This window comes from Jaculus jaculus, chromosome 1 (assembly GCF_020740685.1).
Source record: "Jaculus jaculus isolate mJacJac1 chromosome 1, mJacJac1.mat.Y.cur, whole genome shotgun sequence".
NCBI classification, from domain to species: Eukaryota; Metazoa; Chordata; class Mammalia; order Rodentia; family Dipodidae; genus Jaculus; species Jaculus jaculus.
The window spans coordinates 83,818,102-83,839,569 of NC_059102.1; the positions used below are offsets into that span (position 1 = coordinate 83,818,102).

Here is a 21,468-nt window from a genome sequence, read left to right on the forward strand (position 1 = left end):
CTCTTTCCCAAAAGGCTGCATGCTGCATAGCTCTTTCCAGCATTCTGACAGCTAGTCAGCAGGAAGGAGGATTCCAGTTTAGCTCCAGCTTGATTTTCTCAGTGACCTGCAGCCTAACCATGTGAAGTCTGCAGCAATGGTCTTACCATCTACTTCTTAGCTTTTTAAATTATTTCTCTGTCCTCTGGTAGTTACGGATTCGAGACCTTGAAGGAGCTTTACAAGTGGAAAAAGCCAGCCAAGCAGAAGCTGTTGCTGATTTGGAAATGATCAAGAATGAATTCAAAGAAGTTGAAAGTGCATATGAGAGAGAAAAGCAAAATGCACAAGAAAGCTTTACAAAACTCAATTTGTAAGTATTTTATGGTAAAATTCTGAATTCATGTGAAGGATTTATGAATGCTATTTAGATATGAATATGTAGTATTTTATATATAGTTCCCAGTAATGTCAGTGATAGACCTTGGGGTAAAGGGCTTCATAAATCATATGTGTACGTCTTAGAAAAAAGCCGGGTGCGGTGCATACCTTTAATCCCAGCACTTGGGAGGTAGAGGTATGAGGATCGCTGTGAGTTTAAGGCCAGCCTGGGAGTACAGAGTGAGTTCCAGGTCAGCCTGGGCTAAAGTGAGACCCTATCTCAAAACAAACAAAAATAAAATATGAAACAAAATAAAACATAAGCTTATTTCTTGGTATATATAAATAAGGAAATGCCATATTGGATTTTGAAATGTTTCAAGCAGTCCCAGAAATGTACTTATGTGCTAAAGGTAAACATATTAATGTGTTTTGCATTATATTCTTATTAGTTTTTTCTGTCTCTAAAAATATTTTAGTTTATTAATTTGAAAGAGGTAGAGAGACAGAGTTAGAAAGAGAAAGAATGGGCATGCCTGGGCCTTCAGCTGCTGTGAATGAACTCCAGACACATGTGTCACCTTATGCATCTTGCTTACCTGGTTCCTGGGGAATTGAACCTGAGTTCTTTTGCTTTGCAGGCAGGTGCCTTGACCGCTAAGCCATCTTTCCAGTCCTGCACTATATTATTAACATAGCTTTAAAATTTTTTTGTTTTATGTTTATTTATTTATTTGAAAGTGACAGACAGAGAAAGAGGCAGAGAGAGAGTGAGAGAGAATGGGCACGCCAGGGCCTCCAGCCACTGCAAATGAACTCCATACGCATGTGCCCCTTGTGCATCTGGCTACCGTGGGTCCTGGGGAACTGAGCCTCGAGCCGGGGTCCTTAGGCTTCACAGGCAAGCGCTTAACCGCTAAGCCATCTCTCCAGCCCAGCATTGCATCTTGATTTCTAGGCTCTGTGGAGATAATGTTTGCAATTTTCTTGAAGTTTAGAAATAATAGTAGTAGCCGGGCGTGGTGGCACACACCTTTAATCCCAGCACTCAGGAGGCAGAGGTAGGAGGATCGCTGTGAGTTTGAGACCACCCTGAGACTACATAGTGAATTCCAGAGTGAGACCCTACCTTGAAAAACCAAAAAAAAAAGAAAGAAAGAAATAATACTAGTAGCAGTAAAACTACTACCGTTGGCAAATATGCATTGTGGTCACTGTGTATGTATTACTGAATAATTTCATTTAATTTGTTTAAAACCCTGTGAGGTAACTACTCTTTATTGTTTTTTCTCTTTCTTCTCTATCCCCTTTCCTCTATTCCTATTTCCTTGTGGGCCTTCCTCGGTGGGGTTTTGGTATTCCTGTGGGGTCGTGAAGACCTCAGTCATTCTCTGTTGGGTAGTGGGGCAACTGTGCCTCAGCGTATTCCTACCCACTCTTTCCACCTTGTCTTCAACAGTGTTCCGTGAGGCGTGGCAGGCTTGTTGGCTGTCTGATTTAGTGTTGAATTTTACATAGGCTCTGGATTTATGCTTTGTTGTTTAAAAATTTTATTTTATACCTATTATAACAGGTTATACTTTTTATATCCTTGCCCCTGCTCCTGTTTTCCTGGGGCCCTCCTCAGTGGTGTCAGTCTCCAGATGTTGAAATTAATCTGATTTTGTGGTCCTAAGCCATCCCCTTTGCTGTACTTGATTAAGGTAGTTCAGTAAACAATGCACCAAAAAGAGTTTCAGCAGTTTGCTGATTCTGGTCATTGTCCTGAGAGGCCTATGTGCTAGATGCGATGGGCAGAACAGTCTTGGTACTATGGCTTGGATACTGTCAGTGCTATGGGATGGACTCTCTTGAGGTTGGACACTGTTAGCGTTATGGGTTGGACTCTCTCAAGTCTAGACCTTCTCAATGCTATGGGCTGTCAACCTCTTGATGTGACTTGGTGCTCCCTGTCCCCTTGTGATGCCTCCATAGCAGGGCTCAAGAATAGGGTGAAAATGTTAATTCTTGCATTATTAATGTTTCTGAATTACTATCTTTTTTTGGGGGGGGGTTTCAAGGTAGGGTCTCATTCTAGCTCAGGCTGACCTGGGATTCACTATGTAGTCTCAGGGTGGCCTTGAACTCGCAGCAACCCTCCTACCTCTGCTTCTTAAGTACTGGGATTAAAAGTGTGTACTACCATGCCTGGCCTGAATTATTGCCTTTTAAACCCCAGGAAAAGGCTTCAAAGTTGCTGTGTCACAATAGCTAATCAGAATAAGTGGACCAAAATGCCAAATACCTGCTCTAAACTGGAGGGGGGGGGGTGGGCAAGATAGAATACCCCTGTCAGAGTGATCCTCGATCTGCCTCAGTGACATCAGCCACCAGAAGCTATAGAGAAAGACAGCATATTCTGAGGTGACTATTGGCATTTTGCTCTACCCCAACACTCTCCCAACTCCAATTTTGAGATGGGGAGACTTTGGAGGCTATGAAACTAGAAATATAAGTAACAAAGGTCAAGACATAACAATCTGCATATGACAGGGGGTGTTGGCTCATGTCTTTAATACAAGCACTTGAGAGGCTGAGGTAGGAAAATTGCCATGAATTTGAGACCATCCTGGGCTAGGTTGAGACCCTGTCTCAAAAGACAAAAGAGAAAAATACAGAAAAAAAAGAACTTGCCTATGCCCACTGTACCTCAGGCTGGTGCCTCTGGTGGACATAGCAGAATAATTATGAGGCAATGAAAGATGAAATGTCAGAGGGGTTCCACTGCTCTGTATTCAGCCATGGGAGTAAGACTCCTCCTCACTCTATCACCTACATTTTTATGTGGTCCTTTGTGGTTTTCCTCCCCTTTCCACACCATGCCTGTTACAGTCAGGTTTGCAATGCTGGCAGAAATCACCTGACCAAGAGCAGCTTTTGGGACAAAAGGGTTTATTTTGGTTTGCAGACTTGAGGGGAAGCTCCACAATGCCAGGGGAAAACGATGGCATGAACAGAGGGTGGACATCACCCCCTGGCCAACATAAGGTGGACAATAGCAATAGGAGAGTGTGCCAAACACTGGCAAAGGGAAACTGGCTGTAACACCCATAAGCCTGCTCCCAACAATACACTGCCTCCAGGAGGTGTTAATTTCCAAATTTCTATCAGCTGGGAATTTATTATTCAGAACACCTAAGTTTATGGGGAACACCTGAATCAAACCACAATAACGCCTCTTGTCAGTGTGACTTGTAGATTTTCCTGCACTGAGAGATGAACTGGTCTTGTGACTATCTTTTTTTTTTTTTAAATTTTTTATTTATTTATTTGAGAGCGACAGACATAGAGAGAAAGACAGATAGAGGGAGAAAGAGAGAGAATGGGCGTGCCAGGGCTTCCAGCCACTGCAAACGAACTCCAGACGCATGCGCCCCCTTGTGCATCTGGCTAACGTGGGACCTGGGGAACCGAGCCTCGAACCGGGGTCCTTAGGCTTCATAGGCAAGCGCTTAACCACTAAGCCATCTCTCCAGCCCATTAAAAATTTTTTGGTTTATTTTTATTTATTATTTATGACAGCGACAGAGAGAGAGAGAGAGAGAGAGAGAGAATGAGAGAATGGGGGTGCCAGGGCCTCCAGCCACTGCAAACGAACTCCAGACACGTGCACCCCCTTGTGCATCTGGCTAACGTGGGTCCTGGGGAATCAAGCCTCGAACCGGGGTCCATAGGCTTCACAGGCAAGCGCTTAACCACTAAGCCATCTCTCCAGTCCCTTGTGACTATCTTGTGTCAAAAGAGTTGCACAAGAAGTAATGGTGCCTGCTCTAAGCAGCCCAGAGAGGCCTTGCAAGTGCTTCTCCTGTCTCTTGGGCTCTGTCACAGGAAAAGCCTGGCAAGTCTAATGAAAGTTGCAGGACCTTGGAGAGAAGTAGGGAGTGCACTGGCACTTTCCGCCAGCCAAATGCCAGAGGCAGAACCACCTAGCTAACTACAACCTGCCAAAGATTTATAAAGGGGCCCAGCAAAACAAAAAGACTCACCCAAAATTACTAACTCATAGATCAAGGGCTCAGTAAGGGATTGTTATCTTGAGCTGCTATACTTGGGAGTAGTGTGTTTTGCAGCAATAATGAACAATAACAACCTTCAGTAAAATCACTTTTTATTTTTATTTAATTATTTAGTTTTTGGTTTTTTTGAGGTGGCGTCTCACTCTAGTTCAGGCTGACTTGGAATTCACTATGTAGTCTCAGGGTGGCCTTGAACTCATGGTGATCCTCCTATCTCTGCCTCCCGAGTGCTAGGATTAAAAGTGTGTGCCACCATGCCCGGCCTTAAAGTCACATTTTAAGAATAACTGATCAAGCATTGTGGCACACATATATAATCTCAGAAAGCTGAGGCAGATACAACATAAGGTGAAGTTCAGTTTGAGCTACATAGCGAGACACTATGTCAAAAAGAAAAGAGGGGCTGGAGAGATGGTCTACTGGTTAAGGCACTTGCCTGTGAAGCCTAAGGACCCATGTTCAACTCTCCAGATCCCATATAAGCCAGATGCACAAGGTGACACAAGCATGCAAGGTCACACACGCGCAAGGTGGCACACATACCTGGAGTCTGATTGCAGTGGCTTGAGGTCTTGACATGCCAATTCTCTGTCTCTTTTTGCTCTTGTTCTCACCCTTGTTCTCATACATAAAAAAAGGCCAGTCTGTTGTGCTTGCCTCAAAAAAAAAAAAAAAAAAAAGATGTAGCAACAAAACTGTGAGATCATGAGTTTGATGTGCTGAGTATATTTTTCCAATACATGATAAAACAGCTAAGAAAATAAACAGGAAATTCAGGTGACCAAAACTGAAGGCATCTGCTGATGCTTGTATTCAGCAACTAACAAGCTGTTGTTAACTTTGGGCAAGTGAGACATCTCTGGATCTCAGCCTCCTCATCCATCACACGTGTGGGTTAACCCAGATCTCTCAGATCCCCTCCAGCTCCCACATTCTGATCTTCCCTGTCAGCAGTTCAACAAGACAAGAGTCATTGATAGACCATCATACTCAGCATGGGTTCAACCCAGTTGGCAGAGGTGCTTCTGAATGCGTAAGGTCAGAACAGTGTTGAGACCCTGTTTATCAAACCCTGATGACACTTGTATAATTTAGGAAGGGCTCTTCTCTCAGACTGTGTGAATGTGTGTGTGTGTGTGTGTGTGTGTGTGTGTGTGAGAGAGAGAGAGAGAGAGAGAGAGAGAGAGATTGAATATTGAAAAAAAGCTGAAATCTCTAAATTACATTGTATTCATTCAGTCTAACAGAATGTTACATCTTTGAGAAATACTCAGGATGTTACTGGCCTGCAAATGTCATGGTCACAGGCAGCAAATTTCCAAAGCCAGAACATTATATTAACAGTGCTTCTGAGGGGTCTGTCCAGAGGTAAGGCACAACATTCAAACCAGAGAGGGAATTCACTGGACTGAGTGATAAATGATGGAGGATGAGAAAAGAAAACTGGTGTATAATCTTCTGTTCATTCAATAATCATGCAATCTAGCTCTTTCTAGAGACCAGATCCTGTTCTAGGTGCTGAAAATTCACCTGGGCACATCAGCAATGCCTGTCCTGGTAGGGCTTAATGTCTTCCTCACTAGTCCTTTTGAGATAACCAGGATGTCCACTATTACATGTTGGTATCTCAAGTGTTTGTTATTTTTAAAATATATCTATTTAAATATTTTTATTTATTTATTTTCAAGCAGACAGAGAGACACAGAGAGAATGGGCACATCAGGGCCTCTAGCCACTGTAAACAAACTCTAGATGCATGCACCACTTTGTATATCTGGTTTTATGTGGGTACTGGGGAATCAAACCCAGATTGCTAGGCTTTGCAGGCAAGTCCCTTAGCCGATGAGCCATCTCTACAGCCCCCAGATGTTTGATCTTATGTGCTTACCTGCTTTGACTTCTTTGAGTAGACATCAAGAGTTGATGGGGTCTGGGGTGATATTTTGATGGGGATAGCTAGAGGATTGAGGACATCTCGAGGATACATCTTGGTTCTTAGGGCTTGACTAAACTAATTCATTCATCTACTCATCCTTTTTTCCAATCATTTATAAAGAAAAAGAGAACTAACTATATAAAAGTGAGGCTCTACAGCTTTAAAAATGCAAGCAAGAATCCCTGTCCCAAAGACAATTTACCACCTCATTTTTTTCTAGTGAGGGACAATTACATAATTACAATTTCAGTTAAATCTATGCACTCTAAAAAGAAACAGAAAGAAAACTCTAGGGATTATCTTTTTGGAGCAAGTCTGGTAACCTAAGGTTTTATAGAATTGGTAAAAGTTTTATAGAGTAACAACAAGAGAGTAGTGGTTGTTCTTTGTGGCTTGAGTAGAATTTTCTTTCCTCATGAATACTAAGATTATCAGGACTGCTTCTAAAACAACAGATAGATGCCACCAGCTCTATTAAATCACAATCTTTAGGGATGGAGTCAGAGTTTACATGAATTTTAAGATTCTCCAACTGGGTAGTTGTAAAATATGGTCAGAGTCGAAAATGACTTAGAATAGTCCTTTTTTGTCACATGAATTGCATGATTATTTTTCTTTGAGATACTATTTGGCCGTATGGCTCAGACTGGCTTCCAACTAAAGATTCTCTTGCCTCTGCCTCCTGAGTGTTGGGATTTCAGGTGTGCACCACAAAGCTTCACTTCAGAGGAACTTTTATTTTTAATTTAAAAATTTATTATTTATATATTTTATTTAGTTATTTATTTTGAGAGAAAGGAGAGAGAGAGAGACAGAGAGAATATGGATGCACCAGGGCTTTTAGCTGCTGCAAATGAATTCTGGATGCATGTGCTCCCTTATGTGCATGTGCGAAATTGCACACTCTTGTCACTGTGCATCTGGCTTATGTGGGATCTGGAGATTTGAACAGGAGTTCTTGGGCTTTACAGGTAGGTAGGAGCGTTAACTGCTAAGCCATCTCTCCAGCCCAAAATTTATTGTTTAATTATAATGAGAGAGAGAGAATGAGAGAGAATGGGCACACCAGGTACTCTTGCCACTGCCAGTGACCTCCAGATGCATGCACATCTTTGTGCATCTGGTTTTACAAAGGTACTGTGGAATCAAACCTAGGCCTCCAGACTTTGCAAGGTAGCACCTTTAACTGCTGAGCCATCTCTGCAGACCCTCCCAGGACCTTGTCATGCATTTATTTGAAGAGAGAGAAAGAGAGAGCCATGGAGCTTTAAAAGGTTGAGTAATGGGGGCGATTAAGGCACTTGCTTGTGAAGTCTAAGGACCCAAGTTCAATTCTGCAGGTCCCATGTAAGCCAGGTGCACAAGGTGGTGCATGCATCTGGAGTTCGTTTGCCCTCTTTCTCTCCCTTTCCATCTCTAAAAAAAAGGTTGGGTAATAGTACTGAAAAATAACAAATCAGGTGAATGTACCTGGAGTTTATTTGTAGTTGCTTGAGGCCCTGGCATACCCTTCTCTCTCTCTTTTTTTTTTACAAATAAACAGAAAAGAAAGATAACAGAAATATATGTGGACCATGATTACAGAGTTAGAAATTTATCCCATAGGCAGCAGGCTTGGACAGTTTTAAAAAGAGGAGACATCAAAGTAGAAAGGGAGTAGCTGGGAAAAAGAAATGGTTCAGCAGAAGGGGATGAGGAGAGAGTCAAGAGTAGGTAAATGGAGGGGATTATTATGAAAATCCATTATATACATGCATAAAAAATGCCAAGTTCTTAAAAAGGAGGAGTAATTTTTTTTTTTCCTCAGGGTGGCCTTGAACTCATGGTATGCCTTCTACCTCTGCCTCCAGAGTGCTGGGATTAAAGGCATGCATCACTGTGCCTGGCCTATGCTACACTCTTAAATCCTCTTGCCCCTGCTTCCATTTCCTTGGGGCCCTCCTCAGTGGGGAAATGGTATTCACTGTGAGGTCATGAAAGCCTCATTCAGTCCCTGTGGAGTAGCAGGAAAACCATGCCTCAGGGTATTCCTACCCACTCTGTGGCTCTTACAGTCTTTCTGCCCCTCTTCTGCAATATTTCCTAAGTCATGGCAGACCTATTGGTAGTGTGTTTTAGTGTTGAGTTCTCTGTAGCTTCTGGATTTATACTTTGATGGGTTTTGAATGATCACCATGTCTGTCACCATCACTCTGGAGTTGGTTGTCAGGGTTGCAGTAAGGTCAGTATTCATGAGGAGGATTGCCTAAGTTCGAGGCTACCCTGAGACTACATAGTGAATTCCATCTCATTCTGTGTTAGAGTGAGACTATGGTGGTTTTATTCAGGTGTTCCCCATAAACTTAGGTGTTCTGAATGCTAGGTTCCCAGCTGATGGGGATTTGGGAGTTAACACCTCCTGGAGGCAGTGTATTGTTGGAGGCAGGCTTATGGATGTTATAGCCAGTTTCTCCTTGCCAGTGTTAGGCACACTCTCCTCTTGCTACTGTCCATCTTATGTGGGCCAGGGGGTGATGTCCACCCTCTGCTCATGCAATCGTTTTTCCCTGCCATCGTGGAGCTTCCCCTTGAGCCTGTAAGCCAAAATAAACCTCTTTTTCCCACAAGCTGCTCTTGGTCAGGTGATTTCTACCAGCAATGTGAACCTGGCTGCAACAGAGACCCTACCTCAAAACCCCAAAAGAAAAAAAATACAACCCAAACAAAAATATTTTTATTTACTTATTTTCAAGGAGGTAGGGGAGAGAGAGAGAGACAGGCAGACAAATAAGACAGACACAGACAGACAGTATAGTGCACCAGGGCCTCTTGCTGCTATAAATAAGCTCCAGATATATGTGCCACTTTGTGCATCTGGCTTTATGTAGGTACTGGGGAATCAAACTCAGGCTTTGTAAACCAGCACTTTAATCAGAGCAATCTCACCAGCCCTATACTATATTTCATTTTTCCCCTACACTATATTTTTACTATAATTCTGAGGGTTCATTGGCTATGTAGAGTTTATCATAATTATGCCCAGGTTTGGAATCCCTGCATTGTTTAGCTCCTAGTATGAAGTGAGGAAAAAAAGATGAATCATGGAGCTCTACCTTGAGAAGTATGCAATTTAAAAATCATACAGAGCAAAAAATGACTAGTCACAAGTGGGGGTGTAGATAGACATTGGTGGTACAGATCAGTCACTAAGGTCAACCTTAGTTACAGAAGAGGCCAACCTGAGCTAGTTGAGGCTATCTCTCAAAACAAACAAGCAGCTGGGCATGGTGGCCCAAGCCTTTAATTCCAGTGCTTGGGGGTAGAGATAGGAGAATTGCTGTGAGTTCAAGGCCACTCTGAGACTACATAGTGAATTTCAGGTCAGCCTGGGCTAGAGTGAAACCCTACCTGGAAAAAAAAAAATCCAGAAAAAAAAAACACCAGTATTCATGTTACTACTTCCTTTGCAATTTTTCCTGGGTCCAAGCAGATGAGGTAGAGGTGGCATGTCTTGTGGTAGGCTATCTTTTTGTCTGATAGATCTTGGTTATGCTCTGTTTTCTCTCCCTCTGTAAAAAAAAAAAAAAGAGTAAGAGCAGCTTTGCTTAAAGGTGATATGTGAAGTAATCTGAGAGACTTTTTGGTGTATAATCCACTGTTGTTCTCCAGAGAGCAGTGGGGGCTTCTCTGAAGTATGAGTTTCCTGACCATGGGATTCTGGCTTGATTACCAGTAGCAGATATGAGTTCTTTCCCACTGAGTGTTTCTCATGTCCAGTCAAAAAACACTTGGTTACCCACAGAGGTTGCATGCCACTATTGCACAAGTGTGTACTTCTTGTCTGGCTGGTTGATTCCATAGTCTGCAGGTTCCCCTGCTTTTTCATCATGTTGGTGACCATTGTCCTCCAGTAGCTTTCCAGCACTATGAGGGCTATCCAGGAGGGAGCTAGTTTCTTTTTTGGTTCCAACAAGCTATTCTGATGTCCTATGTCTGTAGCCTGTAGTGTCCTCAGCAATTGGGTCTTATCTTTTAGCTTTGGCAGGTAATTAAGTATTTTAATAGTGCTCTACATTGTTTTGGGGACCTCATGGGTCATCATCATGGCCAACTGCTCACTGTGGAGGGTAACCCAATCCTGGACTTGGGATTTATTGGCCATAGTCTATGGTTTTAAGGGTAGTTATTTATTATTTTTATATTTTAAAATATCTTTATAGGCAGAGAGAGAGAGAGAGAGGGAGAGGGAAAGGGAGGGAGGCAGGGAGGGAGGGGGCATGAGCATGTCAAACTCCATATGCATGTGCCACTTGCTGCATCTGAATTTACATGCGTACTGGGAAATTGAACCCAGGTCATCAGGCTTTGCAAGCAGGCACTTTGGTTTTGGATGACAGTATTACAAAACACTCCTCCTCTTCTTTTGGCCTTTTTTATATTCTTTTTTTTTTTTTTTTTTGGGTTTTTGAGGTAGGGTCTCACTCTAGCCCAGGCTGACCTGGAATTCATTATGGAGTCTCAGGGTGGCCTCGAACTCACAGCGATCCTCCTACCTCTGCCTCCTGAATGCTGGTATTAAAGGCGTGCACCACCATGCCCGCCCTTTTTATATTCTTTCAACAACCTCTTCCACAATGGTCCCTGAGCCCTGAGGAAAGTATGATAGGGCTGTCTCACTTAGTGCTGAATTACCACTGTCATTTCTTCTCAGCAGTTTAGTGAGTTTTGAGTCTCTCTAATGATCACTATAATCTGAAAAGAGAAGTTTCTCTAACTAAAATGAGAGTAGCATTAATATATGTAAAGAAACATGAAAGTATTAGAAGGCAGTTTGCTGATCATAAAACAGATTACAGTAGCAGTTTTCCCCTAGGGATATGACCTCACCAGTCATAGTTGTTTAAAAATTTTTTAATTGTCATCTTCCATAAATATAAACAGTACACCATGATCATAATCCCTTTCCACCACTCCTCCTTTTCCCCTCTCAAGTCTTCCTTCACTGAATCCCTTCTTTCTAACTAGTGTCTTCTATTTTGATGTTGTTATTTTTTTCCTCCTATTATGTAGGTCTTGTGTAGGTAGCATCAGCCACTGTGAGGTCATGGATCTGAAGGCTGCTTTATGTCTGGAAGTCAGTATTGTAAGCACTTCCCTTTTTCCTTTGGCTTTTACATTATTTTTTCCTCCTCACAAAGTGCATATTTTATTTATCACATAAATATCAGCTGCCTTTTCATTACAAAGGACAAACATGTCAGCAAGTCTGACCTTTCATCCAAGAAAACAGTCTTATTATTTTTTGAAAGGAAACTGCATGATTAACCTACAGCATTGTATTCTTTATGGGTTGGTAAAATTTCAGTGAATTCTGGGATAAAGCAGTCCCTGCTCTAGGGCTCACTTTATCCAGGCCATGCTTGGTAGCTCTTACATTCTTTCTGCCACCTCTTCTATAATGCTTCCTGAACCTTGGAGGGTATGATAGAGTTGTCTCACTTGGTACTGACTGCTCCAGTATTATTTCTTAGCACTTTGGTGACATCTGAAAAGAGAAGCTTCTCTAACCAAAAGTGAGAGTACCATTAACATATGGGCATAGGGCTGGAGAGATGGCTTAGCAGGTTAAGGCGCTTGCCTATGAAACCTAAAGACTCATGTTCAACTCTTTGGATCCCATATAAGCCAGATGCACAAGGTGATGCAAGCATGCAAGGTAGCACATGCACATAAAGTGGTGCACACATCTGGAGTTAAATTACAGTGGCTGGGGCTGGAGAGATGGCTAGCGGTTAAGCGCTTGCCTATGAAGGCTAACGACCCTGGTTCAAGGCTCAATTCCCCAGGACCCACGTTAGCCAGATGCACAAGGGGGCGCACACATCTGGAGTTTGTTTACAGTGGCTGGAGGCCCTGGCATGCCCATTCTCTTTCTCTCTCTCTCTGCTTCTTTCTCTCTCTGTCGATCTCAAATAAATAAGTAAAAATAAACAAAAAGTTAAAAAAATACAGTGGTTGGAGGCCCTGGAGTGCCAATTCTCTTTCCCTTTCTTTCTCTTGCATAAAAGAAAGCCAATCTGTTGGGCTTGCCTCAAAAAAAAAAAAATAAATAAAAAAAATGTGGGCATAAACATAAGTATTTCAAGGACATTTTGGTGGGCATAATATATTCATTTGGGGGGCTGGAGAGATGGCTTAGCGGTTAAGCGCTTGTCTGTGAAGCCTAAGAACCTCGGTTCGAGGCTCAGTTCCCCAGGTCCCACGTTAGCCAGATGCACAAGGGGGTGCACGCGTCTGGAGTTCGTTTGCAGAGGCTGGAAGCCCTGGCGCACCCATTCTCTCTCCCTCTATCTGTCTTTCTCTCTGTGTCTGTCGCTCTCAATTAAATAAATAAATTTTTTTTTTAAAAAAAATATATATATTCATTTGGCCAGATGACAGTATTAGTTTCCCCCCTAGGGCTTATGACCTCTCCAGCCATGGGCTTTTGATTAGGCCTTCAGTACTAGGCATGAATTCCCACCTGAGGAACAGTACTGAAATCCAATCAGAAAGCAGTTGGTTTCTCCCCTTATAGACATGCCACCATTTATTCAGTTGGTATATTTGGCTTAGCTTGCAAGGCCCACTGCTGTTTCAGATTGTTGATGGCTTTTCTTCCCTAACAAAGATGCATAGCATCCTGAAGGCTAGTCAACAGAGAGGAGGCTTCTAGCTCAGCTCCAGCTTGATTTCTAAGTGACATACAACCCATCCTCTTTTTTTTTTTTTCCAAGATAGGGTCTTGCTCTAGCTCAGGTTGACCTGGAATTCAGTATGTAGTCTCACAGTGGCCTTGAACTCTCAATGATCCTCCTACCTCTGCCTCCCAAATACTGGGATTAAAGGTGTGCACCACCATGCTCAGCTCCCCCCTTTTTTTAGTTTAAAAAAAAGTCACAGTTTTGTTTATTTTATTTATTTATTAATTTAATTTTTTTTTCAAGGTAGGGTCTTACTCTAGCCTGGGCTGACCTGGGACTCTGTAGCCTATGCTGGCTTCAAACTCACAGCAATCCTCTTACTTCTGCCTCCTGAGTGCTAGAATTAAAGGTGTGCACCACCATGCCTGGCTTCAATTTTACTTTTCAATTATTTGCATGTATGTTTGTATGTATGGGTGCACTAGGCTGTCAAGCTGCTGCCAATGAATGTTTATATGGGTGGCTGGGGAGTTGAACCTTGGCATATAGGTTTGGCAAGCAACCACTTTTAACCAATGAGCCATCTCTCAGTTTTTTTTTTTAATATTTTTTTTGTTCATTTTTTATTTATTTATTTGAGAGTGACAGACACAGGGTGAAAGACAAATAGAGGGAGAGAGAGAGGATGGGTGCGCCAGGGCTTCCAGCCTCTGCAAACGAACTCCAGACGCGTGCGCCCCCTTGTGCATCTGGCTAACGTGGGACCTGGGGAACTGAGCCTCGAACTGGGGTCCTTAGGCTTCACAGGCAAGCGCTTAACCGCTAAGCCATCTCTCCAGCCCCATCTCTCAGTTTTATAGTTTCAAATTTCTTTCTTTTTTAAAAATTCTTTTATTTATTTGAAAGGGAAGGGGGGGGGGAAGAGAGAGCGCGCGCGAGAGAGAGAAAGAGGTGGGGGGGGGAAGGGTACACCAGGGCCTCTAGCCTCTGTAAACAAAATCCAGGCACATGGCATCATTTAGTGCATCAGGCTTTACTTGGGTACTGGAGAATCAAACTTCGGTTGTTAGACTTTGCAGGCAAGTGCCTTAACTACTGAGCTATCTCTCCAGCCCCTAGTTTTATAGCTTTAAATCACAGTTTTATAGACATGAAAACTGAAACTTAATATGAGTGAGGATACATAGTTCACAAGTGGCAGTGTCAGAATCATTCTAATGATTTTTTTTTATTTGCAAGCAGAGAGATAGGAGAGACAGAAACGGGGGGGGGGGGCAGGGGGAGAGAATGGTCACACCAGGGCCTCTAGTTGCTGCAGACGAACTCCAGATGCATGCATCATTGTGCATCTGGCTTTGCATGATGGGTAGTGGGGAATTGAACCTGGATCATTAGAAGGCTTTGTAGGCAAGCACCTTAACTATTGAGCCATCTCTCCAGCCCACATTCTAATGATTTTAGCCATTTCTAATTCAAAAGCCTTGCATCTTGAAAATTCTATGAAATATTGTAGGATGTTTATGATTCTTTAACATATTTCCAAAAATAATTCAACAGTAGCCATTTAAAACTATGTTCTCCAATAGGGTAAAAGTCATACTATCATTGGTATATGATATGACATTATTATTATTACAATACATTATTATAATTATGTATTTTATATTTTAATTATGTATTTTTAATTTTATTTATAATTTAGTTAAAATTATTTATGTGCCGGCTGTCGTGGTGCACGCCTTTAATCCCAGCACTTGGGAGGCAGAGGTAGGAGGATCGCCGTGAGTTCAAGGGCACTGTGAGACTCCATAGTGAATTCCAGGTCAGCCTGGGCTAGAGCGAGACCCTACCTTGAAAAACCAAAAAAACAAAACAAAACTATTTATGTATATGTTATCAAAGATAGATAAGAGAGATAAAGAATGGGCATCCCAGGGCCTCTAGCCCCTGCAAACTCCAGATGCATGTGCCACTTTGTGCATCTGGCTTTATATGGGTACTGGGGAATTGAACCCCAGCTATTAGGCTTTGTAGACAAGTGCCTTAACTGCTGAGCCATCTTTCCAGCCCTTATAATTTACCTTTTTATTTATGTTTCTCTTCATGACAAACAGATAATGCTTTTCTGTTTAGGGCGGCAATATAAAAATTCCTTTTAAAATACTTTACTATAAGAAGTTAGGTATTATGTATATGGAAAAATCCATAAAGATATTTTGAAGACTGGAGTTGTAAAAAGTTACAACTATTTTTAATTGTGCTTGCTTTTAGTAATGATGCTTATACTGCATTATATTTTGCTTTGATTTTGGAGATTTAACCCAGGGTTTAGGGTATATTAATTGTGTACTTTACTGATGAGTTATACCCCTAGACCTATTAATGTTTATAATATTTTAAATTCTAGTTATTATTTATTTATTTTTTGAGAGCGACAGACACAGAGAGAAAGACAGATAGAGGGAGAGAGAGGGAATGGGCACACCAGGGCTTCAGCCTCTGCAAACGAACTCCAGATGCGTGCGCCCCCTTGTGCATCTGGCTAACATGGGACCTGGGGAACCAAGCCTCAAACCGGGGTCCTTAGGCTTCACAGGCAAGCGCTTAACTGCTAAGCCATCTCTCCAGCCCAAATTCTAGTTATTTTTATCCTCCTTCAATGCTAGCAATTGAAACTCAGGTCATTCAGGGAAATTGGGGTTCTGGGTTGCTTTCTTTTTTTTTTTTTTTAAATTTTTTGTTTATTTTTAGTTATTTGAGAGAAACAGACAGAGAGAGAAAGAGGGAGAGAGAGAGAGAAAGAGAAAGGGAAAGAATGGGTGTGCCAGGGCCTCCATCCACTGCAAATGAACTCCAGTTGCGTGTGTCCCCTTGTGCATCTGGCTAACGTGGGTCCAGGGGAATCAGGCCTCAAACCGGGGTCCTTAGGCTTCACAGGCAAGTGCTTAACTGCTAAGCCATCTCTGTAGCCCCTGGGTTGCTTTCTTAAACCCCAAGCCCTGAGTTCATATCTGTAAAAAAACCAAAGAATTTAAGAGGATGATTTTTAAAATATTACTTTTTATTCAGATTTTGCAAAGCAGTGTAGAAAGGGGAAGGCTGAGAGGTAAGGGGAAACGAAGTGGGGAGAAGAGAAATACAACACATGGAGCCCAAAAGTCCATGTGGGCTATATGTGGTTCAGGAGTCCATGTGACCAGATAGGGAGTGTGGGGGGGTGGGGGGGTGGAGAGTGGGGTTGGAAACAAAAACTAAAAGAAAAGAAAGCTCAAGGAGCTCCTGCCATGTGAGGAGTTGGAGGAGATAAAGAACCTATGCAGAGAGTAAGAGCTGGGGGTCCTCCTGTCTTGGCCTGGGTTAGGGCCTAGACTGAGACCCTTCCAGCTGGGCCTAGGCCTGGGCCTGGGCCTGGGCCAGGGTTGAGCCAGCCCAGGACCAGCTAAGGGAAAAACTCACAGGTGGAAATTCCTAGGTGATCATAGAGCCTGCCCTCCCCTTGAAAAGGTATTTATAAGCTTAGGGTGGTAGGCTGTCTTTTGGTGAGGGCCTAGGGGTTGTCTCAGGAAGAGATTAGCTCCTGGGCCTGAACTTGACCAACCACAGTGTTTAAATCCTATGAAAGAGCTCCCTCCCATGGGGGGGTGGGTGGGTCCTGACTGTTTGTTCTTTGGAAATAGAGAAGAGATAAGAAAAACTTTCCTGTCCTTTTTACCTTTAGGGGTCCAGTCACCCTAAATATACCCCCATTCATTTCCCCCTCTCATGAGAAGAGGACAAGGGGGCAATGATGTCAGATAGTTAACTATTTTCTGCTGGATGGGGCACAAAGTTGTGGCAGTTATAGAGAGTCTGTCCCAGAGAGGGGAGCTATTTTAAAGGACCCTGGAAGTGTATTGATGTAGTACAGGAAGATAGTCTTGGAAGAGAATGTTGGGGAAAAAGAATAAAAGTAAGGAGTTAATGAGAAGTAGTACACAGCAATCTTGTTGCCTTCAGGGTTGTCCTTCTTGTTGACTTCTAGGCCTTGATGAGCATTTGAGGGAACCAGGTAGATAGAGTTGGATTGTCTCAGGATCGGCTGAGCATGAGCTGGCTGATTTTTTCCACAACTGTTTATTGAATTGCACAGTAGTGTCTGACATAGTCTGAATCTGTTTTTTTTTATGGCTTGTAAAATAGTTGAGACATTAGCAGAGTTATCAGAAACATCTACACAACATTTATCTTTGATACCATATTTTGTATGATAGTCTTTTAGAGTGTACCTTTTAAAATTTGTCTTGGGAGGTACAGGGCCATTGGATGTCATTAAAAGCTGCACAATACACTTTTGGTCTTAGGACTTGTTTAAGGATGTCCTGGCACAAGTTAGAAGAGATTTACTGTTGTTCCCAGTATAAGGAAATTTTTTGAATTAAGCAACCTTGGTCAGAGTTATCAATATATGTATTTTTTTGGATTTGAAAATAACCCTTTTGACATCTATGTTTTTTTTAGTATAGAATTAGAACTATTACAGCTGGGGACAACATGTCTTAAGGCCTTGATTGTTTCCCCTCTTGGAAAGCTCTTATATTAATTAATAGGCCACTTGTAGATTTGAGGTATCTATCTTTGGTTATATATTTTTTCTGAGTGTTTAAGACCAAGCACATAGTCAAATTTTTAAAAAATATTTTATTTTTACTTATTTATTTGAAAGAAAAAGAGAGGGAGAGAGAGAAAGAGGGAAGGAGAGAAGGAGGGAGAACAGATAGCCAAAATTTAATCAAGGATTAATTTTGGAGGTCACTAATGGTTCTTCAAAGGAGATATTAGTGACCCAGGAGAAACCCTACAGTTTACTGGTGTTTTTTGTCTGTTAGGATGAGTCAAGGCCATGCTGGCCTAGTAATTTCTTTTCTTTTCTTTTTTTTTTGAAAGCCAGGAGGACTGATTGTTCCTCAGTTGTGACTCTCCTGTTTTAGACTGTACACTGATTTTTTAAATTTTTTTTTGGTTTGGTTTTCTGTATCTTTCCTGTTCAGGAAGACAGGTGACTTACCAGGGGGCCAGTGTAGAAGTGTCCCATCATCTCCAGTGGCCTCATGACCTGGGAGCACAGGCTAAAATATTGGCCTTTTTGCTCCAGTGATTTTAATTGGCTTTGGCTTTTACATAGGTGACTAACACACTTACTGAAATACTCTACATGATTATTGAAATAGATTTAGTTAAAGAATGGCAAAAGAGTTTAAAGTCATTTTGTCTAACCTTTTAAAATTTGGTTGTCCTGTGGCAGCATAAGCCATATATGAGGCATAGAAAGTAGGCACATATCTTTTAAATATTTAATAGCTATACATATAGGCAGAACCTGTTACCAGTCTTGAAACAATATATAAAGGCCCAAAGTGAGGTCTGGGGAAGAGATTGAGTAAAGGAAAGGTGGAGGGAGGGCTAATCAAAATCTAAGAGGATGCAAATAAATCATATGGAATCCTCTGGTTTCAGACAGTGGAACACTCAGGAGCCATAGATCATTGTTAGAAAATTTTCAGTGTCAGGGATGGGATACCTCCAGTGAGTTATTGGCCAGGGAGGTCCCTGATACCCCAAAACATTATAGGCCATTACCAAGGCTCTTGGTTTCCCACCAGGAATTGATGGTAAGACCCTATTGCTGAAGACTCCACATACTTGGGCTGCAAGGCCACTGAGAAATCCTGTTGGAACTGAGCTGATAACCTCCTCTATGTAGACCAGCTGACAGAAAGCTGGAAGAAGCCATTTTACATGTAGTTCAATGGGAGAAAGAGATACCACCAGTGAAGATACTCAACAGTGGACACTGCAAGCCTTATAATTGGTCAGCCAGGCCAAATGAGCCAACAGGTGCAATAGTGGCATGTCTGTCATGGTGGAAACCAACTGCCCTCCAATTGGACTGGAGGCCCGCTCTATGGGTGGGGAATACATCCCTGATACTGAAAACTTAAAATGGGTAGTCATGATCGCTAGGGGTGTAACATCTGCTGATGTCTGGATAAGTGTATATACTATGCTTATCAAACTGCCCAGTAAGTACTTCTCTTAGTATTTATACCCTTATATTAATGTTACTCTTACTTTGGGTAGAGAATCTTCTCTTTTCAGATGGCAGTGACTTTGGGATGACTCAGACGGTATTATAATGCTGGAAAGAAGTGACTGCAGTACCAAGTAACATCTTGATCACACCTTCCAAGGCTCAGGGTCTAATGCGGAAGAGGTGGTGGAGAGAATGTAAGAGCCAAAGGAAGGGTGGGACTCTTTACAACATGCTCCTCCAGACACAAAATGGCCTGCATATCCATGACCTTATAGTGCCTGACACTACCTGCACTAGACCATCATAAGAGGGGGAAAAGATCATGACATCAAAATAAAAGAGAGACTGATTGAAATGGGGAGGGGATATGATGGAGAATGGAGTTTAAAAGGGGAAAGTGAGGGGGGGGAGGGTATTACCATGGAATTTTTTTTATAATGATGGAAAATGTTAATAAAAATTGTGAAAAAAAGAGAAAAAAGAAACAATATATAAATACTAAATGAAAATCTTTTTTAAAAAAATTTTTATTAGCATTTTCCATGATTATAAAATAATATCCCATGGTAATTCCCTCCCCCCCCACACTTTCCCCTTTGAAATTCCATTTTCCATCATATTACCTCCCCACCACAATCACTGTACTTACATATATACAATATCAACCTATTAAGTACTCTCCTCCATTCCTTTCTCTTCCCTTTATGTCTCCTTTTCAACTTACTGGCCTCTGCTACTAAGTATTTTCATTCTCACGCAGAAGCCCAATCATCTGTAGCTAGGATCCACATATGAGAGAGAACATGTGGCACTTGGCTTTCTGGGCCTGGGTTACCTCACTTAGTATAATCCTTTCCAGGTCCATCCATTTTTCTGCAAATTTCATAACTTCATTTTTCTTTACCACTGAATAGAACTCCATTGTATAAATGTGCCACATCTTCATTATCCACTCATCTGTTGAGGGACATCTAGGCTGGTTGCATTTCCCAGCTATTATAAATTGAGCTGCAATGAACATGGTTGAGCACGTACTTCTAAGGAAATGAGATGAGTCCTTTGGATATTTGCCTAGGAGTGCTATAACTGGGTCATATGGTAGATCCATCTTTAGCTGTTTTAGGAACCTCCACACTGATTTCCACAATGGCTGGACCAGATTGCATTCTCAACCAGCTGTGTAGAAGGGTTCCTCTTTTTCCACATCTCCGCCAACATTTATGATCATTTGTTTTCATGATGGTGGCCAATCTGACAGGAGTGAGATGGAATCTCAATGTAGTTTTAATCTGCATTTCCCTGATGGCTAGTGACGTAGAACATTTTTTTAGATGCTTATATGCCATTCGTGTTTCTTCCTTTGAGAATGCTCTATTTAGCTCCATAGCCCATTTTTTGATTGGCGTGTTTGATTCCTTATTATTTAACTTTTTGAGTTCTTTGTATATCCTAGATATTAATCCTCTATCAGATATATAGCTGGCGAAGATTTTTCCCATTCTGTAGGTTGCCTCTTTGCTTTTTTCACTGTGTCCTTTGCAGTGCAAAATCTTTGTAATTTCATGAGGTCCCAGGTGATTAATCTGTGGTTTTATTGCCTGAGCAATTGGGGTTGTATTCAGAAAGTCTTTGCCAAGACCAATATGTTGAAGGGTTTCCCTTACTTTTTCCTCTAGCAGTTTCAGAGTTTCAGGTCTGATGTTAAGGTCTTTAATCCATTTGGACTTAATTCTTGTGCATGGCGAGAGAGAAGAATCTATTTTCATCCTTCTGCAGATATATATCCAGTTTTCCCAACACCATTTGCTGAAGAGACTGTCTTTTCTCCAATTAGTATTTTTGGCACTTTTATCGAATATCAGGTGGCTATAGCTACCTGGACTTACATTTGGGTCCTCTATTCTGTTCCATTGATCTACATGTCTGTTTTTGTGCCAGTACCACACTGTTTTTGTTACTATGGCTCTATAGTATAGGTTAAAATCAGATATGGTGATACCATCAGCCTCATTTTTGTGGCTCAGTATTATTTTAGATATTCAAGGTTTTTTGTGATTCCAAATGAATTTTTGGATTGTTTTTTCTATTTCTATGAAGAATGCCTTCCAGTGCAGGCCTATGTACCTGTTCTTTTGTTAGTTGGCTCTGTTACCTTTTGGGATGGCTTACAATCTCACCAGTGCTAAGTGACCACCTCAATCCTTCTATGTTGTGCTGTGGATCTGGTGTTCTGATCAGCTGTGCTGGATGCTCTATGGTTGGGGCTGAATGAGTTCTCTGGTGGTTCACTGTAGCACTGATTGTTGGGGGATGGGATAGTTGTGCTGGAGTTGCTCAGCTGGTCCTGTTTGTGTTCTCCTTCAGCAGCTGCTCAGCTGGCCCCTG

General features: G+C 41.9%; 1 protein-coding gene across 6 annotated transcripts in view; it reads left to right on the forward strand.

The window, feature by feature from the left end:
* Positions 1-21,468, forward strand: part of Ccdc171 (coiled-coil domain containing 171) — a 553,592-nt gene that overhangs the window by 120,396 nt on the left and 411,728 nt on the right. For all 6 annotated transcript variants that reach the window (XM_045160095.1, XM_045160091.1, XM_045160110.1 and 3 more), the window contains one exon: positions 192-352. In XM_045160095.1, coding sequence (XP_045016030.1) covers positions 192-352 — 161 coding nt within the window. The remainder of the gene's footprint in view (positions 1-191; positions 353-21,468) is intronic.